Source organism: Myotis lucifugus, unplaced genomic scaffold, assembly GCF_000147115.1.
Source record: "Myotis lucifugus unplaced genomic scaffold, Myoluc2.0 scaffold_306, whole genome shotgun sequence".
NCBI lineage: Eukaryota > Metazoa > Chordata > Mammalia > Chiroptera > Vespertilionidae > Myotis > Myotis lucifugus.
The window spans coordinates 749,971-766,398 of record NW_005871354.1 but is presented as its reverse complement, the minus strand read 5'-3'; the positions used below and the strand labels follow the sequence as shown (position 1 = coordinate 766,398).

The 16,428-nt window shown below is 44.2% G+C and overlaps 1 protein-coding gene across 3 annotated transcripts in view; it reads left to right on the top strand.

Moving 5' to 3' along the window:
• The window catches only part of MASTL (microtubule associated serine/threonine kinase like), a 33,683-nt gene extending 29,011 nt beyond the window's left edge, over nt 1-4,672 (top strand). For 2 of the 3 annotated variants that reach the window (XM_006100266.3, XM_006100265.3), the window contains exons 10-12: nt 362-475; nt 563-664; nt 3,729-4,672. In XM_006100266.3, the coding sequence (XP_006100328.1) occupies nt 362-475; nt 563-664; nt 3,729-3,886 (374 nt within the window). In that variant the 3' untranslated portion in view covers nt 3,887-4,672. The remainder of the gene's footprint in view (nt 1-361; nt 476-562; nt 665-3,728) is intronic. The other variant, XM_014465689.2, reaches the window with a different exon arrangement.
• Nucleotides 4,673-16,428: the final 11,756 nt, after the last annotated feature.

The following is a 16,428-nucleotide window of genomic DNA, read 5'->3' as shown; positions in this document are numbered from 1 at the left end:
GGTACTGTAATTACTTTTAGAGAATAATCTTTAGATTAAATGCATTCCTTGGTTGTGTTTTAGGATTTAGAACATGTAACTATCCAGAATATCAGGTTATTAATAAATGACCAAAGATAGCTTTAACTTTTCTTTAACTAGCTGTATTAAATGCTAATTTTAACTTCTTAGAAAATAGAGAAGGAAAGTAATTGCCATATTGCATAAATGAAGGTCATTTGACTGTTTGTACCTTATGAAGCCAGAAGAAAGCCTTAGGAAATGAATGCTTTGTGCCCAAATATCCATGTATTAATGTTTTAGTTGATCAAACATTTGTAGAAAATTCTTTCAAATTCAACTACTTCCTTTTAAATTCTAGGCCCTGCGGTAGACTGGTGGGCACTTGGAGTTTGCTTGTTTGAGTTTCTAACAGGAATTCCCCCTTTCAATGATGAAACACCACAACAGGTATTCCAGAATATTCTGAAAAGAGGTGATTCTTTTTCTCCTATTAAGATAGATTCATTTATCTCTGTGTATTATATTGAGCAATGATCAATAAGCTTATTCATATTTGTAGATATCCCTTGGCCTGAAGGTGAAGAAAAGTTATCTGATGATGCTCAAAGTGCAGTAGAAATACTTTTAACTATTGATGATACAAAGAGAGCTGGAATGAAAGGTAAGCTTTTGTATTAATAAACTCTTTTACCCTTGATTTGTTTCAGGGGCAGAATGTTAATAATATGAAGTTCACAATACTAAAGATAATTTAACTGTTAAATTTGTTTTAACAGATTTTTAGTTTATTTTTGCCCTCTAGGTATCCATTGATATTTTTGTCCTTATTCTACATTAAAGTTTACTGTGGTCAGGTTGTGACAGTCACTCATTGAATTTTATTAATCTCAAGCAGGTACCTGTGAAACAATTTTATCTTGTCAGTGTCTTGGGTTTATCAGAACCTAATAAATACAAAGAAAAAAAATACAAGAAATACTGTTTTACCAAAACTTTAATTCTATAATTTCATACTGCTTCTTTTCTGATACCATTATTGATTGACAAATGTATCAGGTACCATACTACCTCAAATAAGACTAATTGGTCCATTTTGATCCATTCAGTGGTTTTTTCCACTGCAGGGATATGTTAAACTGTAGTTTTGAACTGCTAGTAGATCTCATCAGCTGCCATCAGATCCTTTTTGTAACAGGGTATATAGAGAGACAAATAAGCATTACATTTCCAGTTACAGGGTATATTTAGAAAATTTAGCTTTAGTAATATGTCATTTGCATCAGCTTCTGAGTGTCCCCTCTAATAAGTTCCATAGTTTGTTTGTTTGCTTGTTTGTTGTTTAACAAATCCTATAGAGTGACTTCTAGGTGCCAGACAATGTTGTTTCAGGTGCTAGATTACATGTTTGGTTTGGAGCATTGAGTAGGTAGAGGCCAGGGAGTCTGCTCACCATCCTACAATGCACAGGAGAGTCCCCACCAGTGGAAAGACAAGTAAACAAATGCAACCATGACATAATGCCATCTAGTTGTAAGGACTATGGAGAAAGATAAAGCAGGCCCTGGCAAATGTTGCTCAATGACTAAAGTGTTGTCTTGTGCACTGCAGGGTCATGGATTCAATTCCAGGTCAGGGCATATACCCAGGTTATGGATTCAGTCCCCAGTTTGGACACATGCATGAGGCAGCCAATCGATGTTTCTCTCTCCCTCTCCTTCTTTCTCTCTAAAACCAATGAAAAGCATATCCTCGGTTGAGGATTAAAACAAAACAAAAAAAGATAAAGCAGGGTGAGAGAATACAAAGTGATGGTAGGAGATATTTTTTAGATGGAGGGGTCAGGAAGACCTCTGTGAAAAGTGGACTTTGAGCAAAAATCTGTATAATGTGAGAGTACAGACATTTGTGTAAACTGAGCTCTAAAACTGACTTTAGAACAAGGGCTCTCAACTGGGGTGACTTTGCTCCCAAAAGGACACTTGGCATTGTCTGGGGACATTTTTGGTTGTCACATGTTTGGTTTGGAGCATTGAGTAGGTAGAGGCCGGGAGTCTGCTCACCATCCTACAATGCACAGGAGAGTCCCCACAACAAAGAAATATCTGGTCCCAAATTTCAGTTGTGCTGAAGTTGAGAAACCATTGTTCAGCAAATAGCTATAATGTACAGTAATTTGCTCAAAATAAGTGGAGATAGAAGAAAGGCAGTTTTACCAGTGACCTCAGATTTCTGCTTGTTTAATGAACAGTTTAGCTTACATAGGGAAGTCAATGGTAGGGGTATTCTTCAGTTACAAAACAGTTGCTTCAACTGTTTTAGTTCCTTTTAACCTAGATTAGAATTCCTTTGTAGATTCAGTTTTGTTTTGTTTTTTGTTTTCTTTTTAAATATATTTTATTGATTTTTTTAAGAGAGGAAGGGAGAGAAATAGAGAGTTAGAAACATCGATGAGAGAGAAACATCGATCAGCTGCCTCTTGCACATCTCCCACTGGGGATGTGCCCGCAACCCAGGTACATGCCCTTGACCGGAATCGAACCCGGGACCCCTCAGTCCGCAGACCGATGCTCTATCCACTGAGCCAAACCGGTTTCGGCTGTAGATTCAGTTTAAGTGAATAGCTATGATGAGAGGGTCATAAAGCACCACATCACATTCAGATATCACAGTTTAAGAATTACTACGGCAAGTAGCTCTAAAGTAATCCATGCTCAGATATTTATTTTGAACAATTAAAAGACAAATAAATTCTCTAAATGAAAATTGATTTTGCTGTTATTCCTCTTGCTACTAGTCTTTCAGTTTAGGAAAAAGGCAACATGTAGACATATGGATTTTCCAACCATTACCCCAATACAGACACATAATTCTTTCCCGTCTGTGTAGTCTTCTCCCAATATTTTCCTCAAATATGATTGCTGCTTTTTTTAACTGTTTACTGCCTTAATAGCCACTTCATTATTTTGGCAATGCTCTTATTGTTACCTCATGAAGTGAAGGATTGAGAAGGGTGGTATCTAGCAACTAAATATCAGTGTGATCAAAAGAGCACACTTTCATTTTAGTCGGTAGAAGGTAATAGGAAAGATGATCATCCTGCTGGATAGTCAGTGTTTTGTGAAGGTGCAAGTCAGTGATATCAAGGAAGTCAAAGAACCATAATAAAAATGTGTCAGAAGTGTCATCCATGTATATGATGAAATCACCATGACAGATAAGGATGGAGCCAGCCCAGACAGCAAGGAAGCAGAGATGAGCTTCTTGCTGAAGTTATCTAGGGCAATAGGTAGCGCTAAGGACTGCAGAGCTGTGAAGAGGTGGCAAAGACTTGGGATGAGAATGGGACATTAATCATGGAAGATGAGTGGTTTGGAAGCTGTATGGGGATCAGGAAGTAGAGCACACTCGCTCTCTTCAAGTCAGGGATTTTGTGAGAAGATGCAGGCAATGAGAAAGACTTCTGTCAAGACAAATCATTCAATCACTCATTTGACAAATACAGATCAGGCACCTGTCCTATACCAAGTGATACACAAAATGACACAGTGTGTGTCATTGAGAAGAATGTGGGTAAATAGAGAGACAGACAAACAAATGCCTATGAAAGTGACGTAATAAAGTAGGGCAAAGTACATGTGAGAGTGTCTCTTCTTCATTCCGATAGAACAGTACTTGCTTAGGTAATGGTGTCATATTATTTTCTTTTGTTTTCTATTTTTCCAAAGAGTTGAAACATCATCCTCTCTTCAGCGATGTGGACTGGGAAAATCTACAGCATCAACCTATGCCTTTCATACCCCAACCAGATGGCGAAACAGATACATCATATTTTGAAGCCAGAAATAATGCTCAGCACTTGACCATATCTGGATTTAGTCTATAGCACATAAATTTACCCTTTAAGCTAACCTTGTCTTATAGAAAAAGCTACCATGATTATATATTCCTCAATATGAGTTTTATTTAAGGGGGGAAATCATTTTTCCTGGATCAATGAGCTTTTATATATGGTTACAGCTTCCACAGAGGTAAAAGGCTATCAAGAATATAAGCAATAAGTTATCTTAATCTCAAAGCTTCTTTCATCTTATTTATTTTGTCACTGCACTTTATGAAAATTAATGCATCAATAAAACTAGAATGGCACTACCATTTTAGAGAAAGTGAGCCTTGAGCTTGATTTTCTTTCTCATCTGTTGATTTCAGTCCACCATTCAGTTCGGTGTTAAAATAACAAAACACTATCCAGTTTTATTTTAATGTAATTTATTTGTACATAATTGCCTGCAAAAGCTATAGTCTCCAGGGCAATCCTTTAAAGCTGCATTTGTGACCTCAATATGCGGCTGGAAAATTTCTTCACTCAGTAGTGTAGCTCCTTTTGGGAACGAGGGACAAACAAAAGAACTATGGTTTTGGCTTACTTTCCTATGAATATAGTTTTGCTCCTTTGACTGTTTCCTTTGCTTTCTCTACAATGCGTATCTGTTTAAAATAGTTATGGAAAGGTTAGCCGTGATATACTGTAGCAATTTTAACAGCTTGTTCAGTTTTAGAAAAAATGTGATGGTTTACATCTTAAAATAATTTGTTTAAAATATATGCAGCATTACCAGCCTGATCCTTTATAAATAATTTACCTTGGCTTAATAAATATAATTGTAACATACTTCAAGTGTATTATTTGTCAACATCATTCTTTTATACATGCACTAAGATTCAGCTTCACAGGTCATATCTTAAACACATTGAGGCTTTCAGCGTACTTACCATTCAAAAGAGCAGAGTTCAAATTGAAGTGTACTGTATGTAAATTTGCTGCTAATCTATTTAATACTGTTGTTCCTTTTGCATTTGGCTTTATGTTTTTACTCTCCATTACCATCCCAGTAAAAGCCTTGCTAATGTAGCTGAGAAAGATAGGACAAGTGTAAAACTTACAGTGAAAGATAGACAGTTATAAGCAGTGCTATGTAATTTAATCCATGGCTTAATGTTTTTACTGAGCTTGTTTTACTAATAGTAATGATTACTTAGATTTAACCCTCCTAATAGTCATCTCTTCTAATAAAACATTTAAAATAAGTTATTAAAACTTCATTTAATATAAATTATATATTTCCTTAATTAGGTAAAAGAATAAGATTATTTTTTTTAATCCTCACCAAGGTGTTTTTTTTTAATAAAGCAGGAAACTATGTTTTATTATTCATGAAAGAGAGCTAAACTAAAAAAATATTGGTGCTCAAAAGAGTAAGATCCAATCCTAGAGGTTTCTTTATGCTCAGCAGGTGGGAATGCACTGACATTTCACTTGCTGGCCACGCCCTGGACCAGGGATATTTTTCTATTGGGGAAATGTACAGTGACCCTATTCCCAAGGCAAGCAACCATGCCTTTAAGTGGAAAAGTGTGCTGTTATTGACCTATCATGTGCTGCTATAGTCGCCTGGAACTCTGCATGCTGTAGTGGTGTTTACTGGGAACAAGTGATTTATTATCTAAAATTAACCCTTTAAAGCATCTGTCAAGATGTGGTGGATTCAGATACTGGTTAAAGAAAAACCTGAGGCTTCGGGTCAACGTGGCTGAGTAGGTCACCTCGGCACTTGCATCTTCCCACAAAACTACATCAAATCACAACTAAAACTATAAACAACCATCACTGAGAGCAACCTGAAGTCTAGCCGAACAGAAGTCCTATAACTAAGCATATACAGAGAACCCACATCTGAGACTGGTAGGAGAGGCAGAGATAAGAAACAGGCAGATCCCACACCCACACATACAGTTAAAAAAACAGAGCTGGATATCTGTTGCGGAAGGTCCCCTGTGAATCCAGGAGTCCCAGCTCCACACCAGGATCTCCAGCTCAGGGTTCCAGTGCTGAGAAGAGAACTCTCCATAACTTCTGGATGTGAAAACCAGTGGAGATTGTGGCTGAGTGAGACAAGGTGGCTGGAAACCCAGGCGTCCCTCTTAAAGGGCCAGCACACAGACTTACTTAGATTCACTCCCTCTGAGCTCCAGTGCTGGGGCAGCAGCTTGAAAGGCATCAGGGACATAAGGGAGGAACTGAGTTGTCTGGCTTCAAGGCGAGGGTTGGAGGGCAGCTTTCTCTCAGACGGAAGTGCTGGCAGAGGCCATTGTTCCTTTGCTGAGCCTTCTTCACAGATCCAGGGCCATATCTGAGTCTCCACCTTCCTGGCTAACATCATTCACCCTGCCCTGGTGGTTCCCCGAGAGCCCAGCCCACCCAACTTGTGGGCCCACCCAAGCTGCTTCCAGTGGCATTTCAATACGAATAGCCTGTCTTGGCTAATGCAGCAGACTTTCCTAAAATCTCTCAAAGGCCCACAAACCCCAACAAGCAGCATGTGGCCTCAGCATGCCCTGTAACTTGTTAAGTAGTGCCAAGCCTGGGACTAGCAGCAACTGGTCTCAGCTCACAGCTTGGCCTCTCCCAGACACCTCCAAGGCCAGCACAAGTGGCAGCCACGTGCAGCTCGCTTTGCAGCTCATGCCAGTTGGCCCTGAGCAGGGCAAAGGCAGTGGCTGATCTTGGTCTGCACCTCCCAGTAGGCCCCTGAGCCAAGTCACCCAATAGACATCTTCAGATTACACTGGAGCTGCCCCCAACCTCCTCTACCAGCAACACACTCAAGGGAAAGACTCAGCTGGCACCAGAGCCCTGCTGAAGGGAGTCCTGCTCTATGAACAAATATAGATACAAAAACACAGAAGCATCGAATGAACAGACTGACAAACCTTAGAGAGAAGGCGGGGGGGGGGGGCGTGGGGGAAGGGGAGGTAAGATGCTGGAGGCTAAGTCCAGCGGGTCATAATAAATGCGAGAAGTCCTCAAAAGATTGAATGGACTCTTTCAGCAGGGCTGAAAATGTGCAATTCCCCCAGCCTGACGGTCCTTTACTGTTTACCAAACCTTACCTTTGATATATGTATCTGCTTTGCTAGAGGGTAAAATGTGTGAACAAAAAGCCCTGGGTCCAGAGATTCGGGGAGCTTAGTCACTAGAACTAAGTTTCCATCTGGCACCCCAAAATGCCTTCCAAATTCATATTTCTTCTCTAGTCTCTTCATTCATTTATGCACAGCCCCTTCTCCAGATTCCTTGAACCCTTGTAGATGCGGAAAAGACCCCAGCAGTAAGAGATCAACCAAAGGACTTGTATGCATGCATATAAGCATAACCAATGGACACAGGCAGTAGGGGGGTGAGGGCATGTGCTGGGTGGGAACAGGTGGGGAGAGGCCAATGGTGGAAAAAGGAGACATACATAACACATTCAACAATAAAGAATTTTTTTAAAAAGGTACAAAATATTCACAGCACAATTTCCTGAGATGTTAACAGTAAGTAGACTTGCATTTTCTCCTTTGTGGCCTGAGAGATGCTTTTTTGTCATCCTGAAAGGGTTGTCAGGTCAAGAGCTGATGTTTTGTTCAAGGCAGCTGATCAATGATCCTCTTTCATTGATGTTTCTATCTCTCCCTCTCCCTTCCTCTCTGCAATCAATCTATAATAATTAAAGCATAATATGCTAATTAGACCAGACATCCTTCCAGGCGACCTTCTGGAAGAGCCGGGGCTGCAAGGGAAGCCTGGGTCCTGGGTGCAGGAGGGAAGCCCAGGTCCCGGGTGCCAGAGGGAAGCGGTGCCAGCAGCAAGGGGAAGGAAGGCCTACTCTTGCACGAATTTTGTGCATTGGGTCTCTAGTAAAAATATATTTTAAAACTCCAGTTCCAAGCTTTTGTACTTTAATCCACATGTCCCATCAGTGAACAAGCCTGAAAAATGGTAAATTCAATTGGGAAAAAAATGTTGTATTGATTTTTAGAGAGGAAGGGAGAGAGACATAGAAACATCGATGAAACATTAGTCAGCTGCCTCCTGCACCATCCCCTACAGGAGATCAAGCCCACAACCCTGGCATGTGCCCTAACCAGGAATGATCCTTGGTTCATGGGTTGACACTCAAACAGTGAGTCACACCGACCAGGCTAGCAGGCTAATTTTTAAGTTGATAATTTTGTATGTCCCACAAGTGATGTTATAAATACCCAAATGGCCCTTGACAGAAAAAAGGCTCCCACCCCTGTCCTAAGTGTTAAAGACAACTTGGGGCATCTTTTGTTCTAATATTTGGTCTTTGATCCCAGTTACTGACACAGGGCTCCTAGATCCCTTGGAATTTCCTGGGTGGTAGGAGTGTCTTTCATTCTAATGAGGTGACTCCTGGACAGGGCTGGTGACTAGATAGACCAAGTCATGATTAGAAGTTTGGAATTTTCAGTCTTCCATTTTCCAGAAAGGGGAAAGACTAGAAATGGAGTTTAGGTTTGATCATGCCTCCATGATGAAGCTACCATAAAAATCCCACTAGTTCAGGGTTCAGAGAGCTTCCAAGTTGGTGAATACGTGGAGGTGCTGGGAGAGTAGTGCACCCAGAGTGCAAAGAGCTCCATGCCCTTTACATATCTCTTCCTTCTGAGTGTTCATCTGTATCCTTTACCATATCCTTTTATAGTAAACTGGTAAGCAGTAAGTTTTCCTGAGTCCTCTGAGCCACTCTAGTAAATTAAATCAACCCAAGGAGGGCACTGTGGGAATCTCCATTTGTAGCTGCTTGGTCAAAAGCACAGGTGACAATCTGGACTTGCAATTGGCATCTAAAGTCAGGGGAGAGCAATCTTGAGGGACTGAGCCCTTAACCTGGAGGAATCTGATGCTATCCAGGTAGATAGTGTCAGAATTAATTTATTTATTTAAATATATATTTTTTATTTTATAGAGGAAGAGGGAGAGAGAGATAGAAACATCAATGATGAGAGAGAATCATTGATCAGCTGCCTCCTGCACACCCCACACTGGGGATCAAGCCCTCAACCCAGGCAAATGCCCTAACTGTGAATCAAACTGTGACCTCCTGGTTCATAGGTCACTGAGCCACGCCAGCCAGACGTGTCAGAATTTATTTAAATGCTAGGACACCCAGCTGTTATCACAAGTGCTTATTGATGTGAGGAGAAAAAAAAATCCGCACAGCTGGTTTCTGAAGTGTGACTAGTGTAAGAATAAAAGAAAACACAGGAAGACTGAATTTTTTTCTATGCAACTGGTTTTTAGAAAGAAGCATCTGACATGTTTTCAAACTTAACATTTACAACTGCAAACAAAAAGGCAATGGAGTCTGGCTGATGTGCCTAAATGGTTGAGCATCAACCCATGAACCAAAAGGTACCTGGTTTGATTCCCAGTTGGAGTACATGCCTGGGTTGTGAGCTCCATACCCTGTGGGGGAGGGTGTGTGCAGGAGGCGGTTAATTGATGTGTCTCTCTCATGGATATTTCTATCCCTCTCCCTTCCTCTCTCTCTAAAATTAATAAAAATAAAAATTTTTTTAAAAGGCAATGGGGCAACATCTTTAAACTTCAGAAAGGAAGAAAGACATTTTTATACATGCAAAGTCCCCAAATACTTCCCTCTTGTGCATCCTTCCTTATTTAAAAAGACACTGCAAACCAGGCTCTATCAAAATAAGAGAGTGAACCAAAAGAAGAATCCATAGAATAAGGGAAGCAGGCTGTCTAATAGAGGAGTTAAAGAGAACCCTCAAGGATGATGATCAAGTATGAGCCTAGGATAAGAGCTGTGTTCCAGTCACAGAGAGCAGCAAGTTCAAAGCAGGTCAAAAGTTTCCAGAAGACTTTGTCAGATATATGAAATTGATAGAATATCAATGAAAATGATATTCTGGTGTATCTGAATGTCTTGATAGGTTATTTAGACAACGGGGGAAGAATTAGACATTGAATTATTGATAAGTAGAAAGAAAATGGAAAAAAGTTAACTCCAGCAACACTGAACAGCTGGGCCCTGGCTGGTGTTGCTCAGTGATTGGAGCATCTGCCTGCACATCAAAGGGTCGAGGGTTTGATTTCTGGTCAAGGTTACGTACCTGAGTTGCATTTCCACCCCCAGCCCCAGTTGGGGCATGGGCAGGAGGTAACCAGTTAATGTGTCTGTCACATCGATGTTTCAGTCTCCCTCTCTGTTTCTCTCCTCCTTCTTTCCCCCTTCAACTCACTCTGAAAATCAATGGAAAAATATCCTCAAGTGAGGATTAAAAATAATAATTTAAAAAAGCTGTGCAGGAAAGGAAAATGATCATAGGTTAATAAATTGCTCATCTGTGAAGAGTCTTTGCATGGCCCTAACAATATGAACCCTGAGTACTGATCTAACCTAATACAAATGTGTGAGGAGACAATTCTTCACGGCTCTCTTGCACTTCTGCATGTCCTGTGAGTGAGGCACTTACTGCCCTTCACTCCAGACCATCTTTTCAAGGATGTTTGTACAATGAACAGCCTTGGAAGACAGAGATGATATCTCTTTTTGCATAAATGTCAGGATACTTGCTAATTGAAAGGACAGAACGGGACTGATAGCTGTGTTCCTAACTCCTCTTCAAGCAAAAGCCATAGAATGTATCAGTTACTCAGCCAGCCCTTATCCAAGCCAATAGGAACGCAAGAAAACTAGCCCAAGGCCAAAAGCATGCTGAACACCCTCCTGTCTTTGTGCAACCAGACCCTAGCTGCACCCTACCCCTGCATCACTAGCCCCGGCCCTCACTCAACCAACTGGAATCGGCCAAATCAGTGGTCAGAGTGTGCCCCCCCCCCCCCCCGAACCCAAGCCCTATAAATCTCTTGTTCTCCTGGAAATCGGGGGTCCCTCCTTTGCTTCCAGAAAATGAAGGCGAAGGGGGGGGGGGGAGGGGGGGGGGGACCAAGTCCCGGGCTTGAATAAAAGACCCTTTGCTTTTGCATCGGAAAAGGCTCCCTGGTAGTGGATTATTGGGGACCCCGAACTCTGGACATAACACTAATATAATATAGACGAGAGGCCCATCGCACGAAATCGTGCGTGGGTAGGGGCCCTAGGCCTAGCCTGTAATCAGGGCATTCTTACGCCCACTTGCCAGTCCTCAGTCCAGCCCCCCCACTGCCACCCACCCTGGTTCCTCTTTCGCCATCCAGCGATCAAAAGGACAGCCCACTCTACCTTAGGTGCCTTGTGCCATCAAAGGGCACCTGGCCTTTTGCTCCCTTTAAAGAAGTAAAATAAACACCCTCTCTCTTCACCTGTCTCGTCTCTCTCTTATGAATCCTTTCACAGCCAGCGTCAACAGACAAAACCCTAACAATGACCTGGGAAACTCAACCAGGAAGGGCTATGCCTGTGGGAGGAGGTGCAGGGAACCAGGGCTGCCCCCTGGCTCCTGCCCCGACCTCCCTCCCTCTGTCCCTGCACTGGCCCAGCCACCTGGCTCAGCCCTCCCCCATGGCAAACTGCTCAGCTCAAGCTCTGGCCCCGCCATCCAGGGGGAGGAGCATGCGCAGTTTCTTGCAGATGCAGAAGAGGCTGTGGAGTAGGGAGGTGGGTGGGTTCTTCCTGAGGAAGGTGTTTGTGCTTTAAAGCTGTTGGTCTCCATCCACCTCCCAGCAGTGAAGGCTGAGGGTCACTGCAGGTGCTGAAGTCCTTTTTGAAGTCTCCGCTCTGGAGCCTCTCACAGCAGTGAGTCCACATCCCAGGAGGCTGTGCAGTGGAGGCGCCACATTCCTTTTGGAAGAAACTGAGGATTGATCGGAGCCTGCCGGCCAGGGGAAGGGACCAATAGGTCTGCCTTCTGCCTGCTTGCCAGTCCCCAGTCCAGCTCTACCACCACCCAGCCCAGTTCCCCATGGTTCCCTGGTGGTCATCCAGCGATGGGAGCCTGCGGGCTGCGGGGAGGGACCAAGAGGTGGTCAATGCACGTCATAGTGACTGGTTGATCAGTCGTTCTGGTCGTGACGCTTGGCTTTTTATATATATAGATAAGGTCTCTCTCCTTAGTAAAGTTTTGCCTGCTTACTACCATTAGAAAAGATTCAGGTTCCTAAAGTCAGGGTTCCTCTCCTGTAATCCATCTGCAGGTGTTAGTTACCTGGCTTCTTGGCATCACTCTGTGGGAACTGGGCCTTGGAGCATCAGTACAAACTTGCTAATACTTCGTCTAGCTACTAATGTTGGACCAACACTTCCAGTGTCTATCTCTGTAAAAGGGATTTGGATTAATATGTCTTCTTGCCCTGCTTCTATAAAAGTACTGATAGTGAAATAACAAAAATTATTATTACCATCACAATAGCTATTAGTCACAAAGTACTTAATGCATCCTGAGCTCTGTTCTATGTAATTTGCATATATTAACCCTATGACATATTATTCAAATTTTATAGATGAGGAAACTTAAACACGAAGTGACTTTCCCTTGATTGCACAGAATTCTAACCTAGACAGCCTGGCTCCAGAGCCTGCACTCAATCCTGAGAATTAAGAGCTATCTATACAAGTTAGGATTGTGGTTAAAAGTGTCAGAAACCTAACTTGAACTACCTTAAATAAGAATGGAAATTTTTTGGCCATTGGGTAGCTTGGTTGGTTAGAGCATCACGTCCTAATACTCCGAAGTTGTAGGTCCGATCCCTGGCCAGGGCACATACAAGAATCAACCAATGAATTCATAAATAAGTGGGACAACTCTCGCTTTCTCTCTCTCTCTCCCTCTCTCTCTCTCTCTCTCTCTCTCTCTCCCTCTCTCTCTCTCTCTCTCCTTCTCTCTCCCCCCTTCTCCTTTTCTCTAAAGTCAATAAAATTTTTAAAAAGGAAAAGATGGTAATTTTTAACCCATGTAAACAAAGTGTATAAAGAGAAGGGTAGTAATTCAGAGTTAACTGGATTAAAGGACTTGAACTCACTGTTTCAGACTCTTTTCTAAGTGCCTAGGTCTAGATGTTAGCCTTTTATCTCAGGCAGCGGTCGCTAACCTTTTGGACCTCATGGACCACCAGTTGGTGACCGCTGCTCCAAAGGTTTCCTTAAACCAGTGGTCACCAACCTTTCGGACTTCAGAGACCACCAGTAGTCCGTGGACCTCTGCTTGTTTTGTGAATAAAGCGTTAGTGAAACACAGGCTGATCTAAGGCTCCTCCAAGTGGCAGGATATATGGCCCCAGAATCCCTAGGGTAATAACCTAACAGGCTATAATTCAAAAAGAAAAAATGCAACAATGAGATACCACTACATAATTAACAGAATGCTAAAATTCAAAATATTAACAACACCAAACACTGACAAAGATGTGGAACAATAGGAACTCTCATTCACTGCTGGTGAGAAAACAAAATAGTAAGCCACTTTGTTTTAAACATTTTTTATTTTTATTGATTTCAGAGAGGAAGGGAGAGGGAGAGAGAGATAGAAACATCAATGATGAGAGAGAATCATTGATCAGCTGCCTCCTGCATACACCCTACTGGGGATTGAGTCCACAACCAGGGCCTGTGCCCCAATTTGGGAATCGAACTGTAACCTTCTGGTTTATAGGTTGATGCTCAGCCCCTGAGCCACAGCAGCTGGGTATAGCAGCTTTATTTTTAATTTATAAAATGTGGAATCAACCAAGATGTCCTTCAATAGTTGAGTGGATAAATAAAGTATGGTATAACTATGCAATGAAACATTATTCGGTGATAAAAGAAATGAGCTTTCTAAATCAGAAGTCAGAAAAAGCTGGCCCTCTGCTTGTTTTGTGAATAAAGCGTTAGTGAAACACAGGCATAAAGAATATATAAAAAGAAACGAGATATGAAGCCATGAAATTACATGGAGATATCCTTAAATGCATATTGCTAAGTGAATGAAGCCAATCTGAAAAGGCTACATACTGTATGATTCTAACTATGTAACACTCTGGAAAAGGCAAAATGCTCTCTCCTAGCTTCATGAAATAAACCCAAATAATAACTTGTCTGCCTCACTGATGGCCCTATGCTCATCCTGGGGACCATTCTTGTGCCAGAATGCGATATGCACTGGCCAGGTCTGTGTCATATGCACATTGCTGTGGCTTGGGGCAGAGCCTGAGTAGAGTGGCAGAGGAAGAGCCCTCAAAGGGAAGAAACAGAGGAGAGTGGTGCTCTCATCAGAAGAAGGATAAAAGTGTGCTGGGCAGAAAACACAACAAGGGCGACAACCTCACCTGTATTATCTACACTAATAAAAGACAAAGATGCTAATTGACCATACCTTTACTACGCCAAAGCCATGCCTGCCAGCCAATCAGAGCAACTATATGCAAATTAACCCAACCAAGATGGCGGCCGACAAGCCACAGAGCAGAAGCAAGCAGGAGGCTTGGTTGCCCTGGAGATGGAGGAAGCCAAGCTTCCCGCGGCCGGCTGTAGCCTCCGCAAAAGGCAACAAAGTTTCAATTATAGAAGATAAATAAATCCCAGATACCTGCTTCCAGCCAGCCTCCACTGGGAGCTTGGGTGGCTGGAGGCTTTGGCCAGCCTGCAAACAGCCATCAGCCCCTCACCCTAGATGGCCACACCCTCATGGGGTGAGGTCCCTGCTGGGGGGCTTGGCCAGCCTGCAAACAGCCATCAGCCCCTCACCCAGACTGGCCAGGGACCCCAGCAGGGCCCCCACCCTGATCTGGGACACCCTTCAGGGCAAACCAGCCAGCCCCCACCCATGCACCAGGCCTCTATCCTATATAATAAAAGGATAATATGCAAATTGACCCTAACAGCAGAGCAACTCGGAATGACTGGTCACTTTGACACACACTGACCACCAGGGGGCAGACACTCAATGCAGGTGCTGCCCCCTGGTGGTCAGTGTGCTCCCACAGGGGGAGCTCTGCTCAGCCACAAGCCAGGCTGACAGCTGCCAGTACAGCGGTGGTGGCGGGAGCCTCTCCCGCCTCCTCAGCAGTGCTAAGGATGTCCGACTGCAGCTAGGCCTGCTCCCCGCTGGCAAGTGGACACTCTCCGAGGGCTGCCGGGCTGCCAGAGGGATGTCTGACTGCCAGCTTTGGCCCAATCCCTGGGGAGTGGGCCTATGCCAGCAGGTGGTCATCCCCCAAGGGATTCCCAGACTGAGAGAGGGCACAGGCCAGGCTGAGGGACCCTCCCGAGTGCACAAATTTTTGTGCACTGGGCCTCCAGTGTGTGTGTGTGTGTGTGTGTGTGTGTGTGTATCAGTGGTTCTCAACCTTCCTAATGCCGCAACCCTTTAATACAGTTCCTCATGTTGTGGTGACCCCAATTTGATTGTTACAAATTGAACATAATTAAAGCATAGTGATTAATCACAAAAACAATATGTAATTATACATGTGTTTTCGGATGATCTTAGGTGACCCCTGTGAAAGGGTCGCAATCCACAGGTTGAGAACCACTGATCTATCTATATATAAAAGGCTAATATGCAAAGTGTCCCCTTGGGAATTCAACCAGGAGTTTGATCACTATGACATGTGCTGACCACCAGGGGGTGGCGCAGAACATAACGGGCGACCAGTGACAGCAGCGGGGTGCTGAGGGAGAAAGGGAAGGAAGAGGCGGAGAGGCGGGGTAGAGGGGAACCTGAGCAGCCCTGATCACCGGCCAGGCCTAGGGACCCTACCCATGCACGAATTTTGTGCACCGGGCCTCTAGTAGATATCTATATCTATCTACTAGAGGCCCAGTGAACAAAATTTGTGCAGGGGGTGTCTCTTAGCCCAACCTGCACCCTCTCCAATCCGGGACCCATCAGGGGATGTCTGACTGCCTCTCCCAATACAGGAATGCTGGCTCCTAACCACTCACCTGCCTGCCTGCCTGATCGCCCCAACCCCTCTGCCTGCCTGATCACCCCTAACTGCCTCTGCCTCCCCACAACCAGGACCCAGGATTCCCTCCTCCAGCCGGTCGCAGGCAGCTGGGACCCGGGCTTCCCTCCCTCTGACCGGCCGCAGCCGCAGGGGGACTGTGGGTGGGCGGCTTCACCTGGGCTGCAGCCGCAGGCACCCAGGACCACGGGGCAGGCGGCTTGTCCCTCTCCTAGGCCGCAGCCCCCAGCCACTGGTGCCCTGGGGACCGCAGGGAAGGGGGCTTTGACCCTCTCCCGGGCCACAGGCACTGGGTGCAGTCGCTGGCGTCCAGGACCACAGGGACCGCGGGGTGGGCGGCTTGTCCCTCCCCCAGGCTGCAGCCCAACCGCTGACGCCCAGGACCACAGGGCGGGTGGCGTGTCCCTCTCTTGGCTGCAGGTGCAGGCGCAGTCACTGGCGCCCAAAACAGCGGGGACCGTGGGGTGTGTGGATTGTCCCTCTCCCTGGCCGCAGCCTGGCTGGTCCCCATTCCTCTCTTGTGAGCTCATTTGTGCCTGGCTGGTCCCCATTCCTCTCTCCTCAGAGTTGAGTGTCTGAGCCATTACGCCTTGATGGCATGATGGCATGACAACCATTTGCATATTAGCTCTTTATTATATAGGATATATATATTAAGTGTATATATTTAA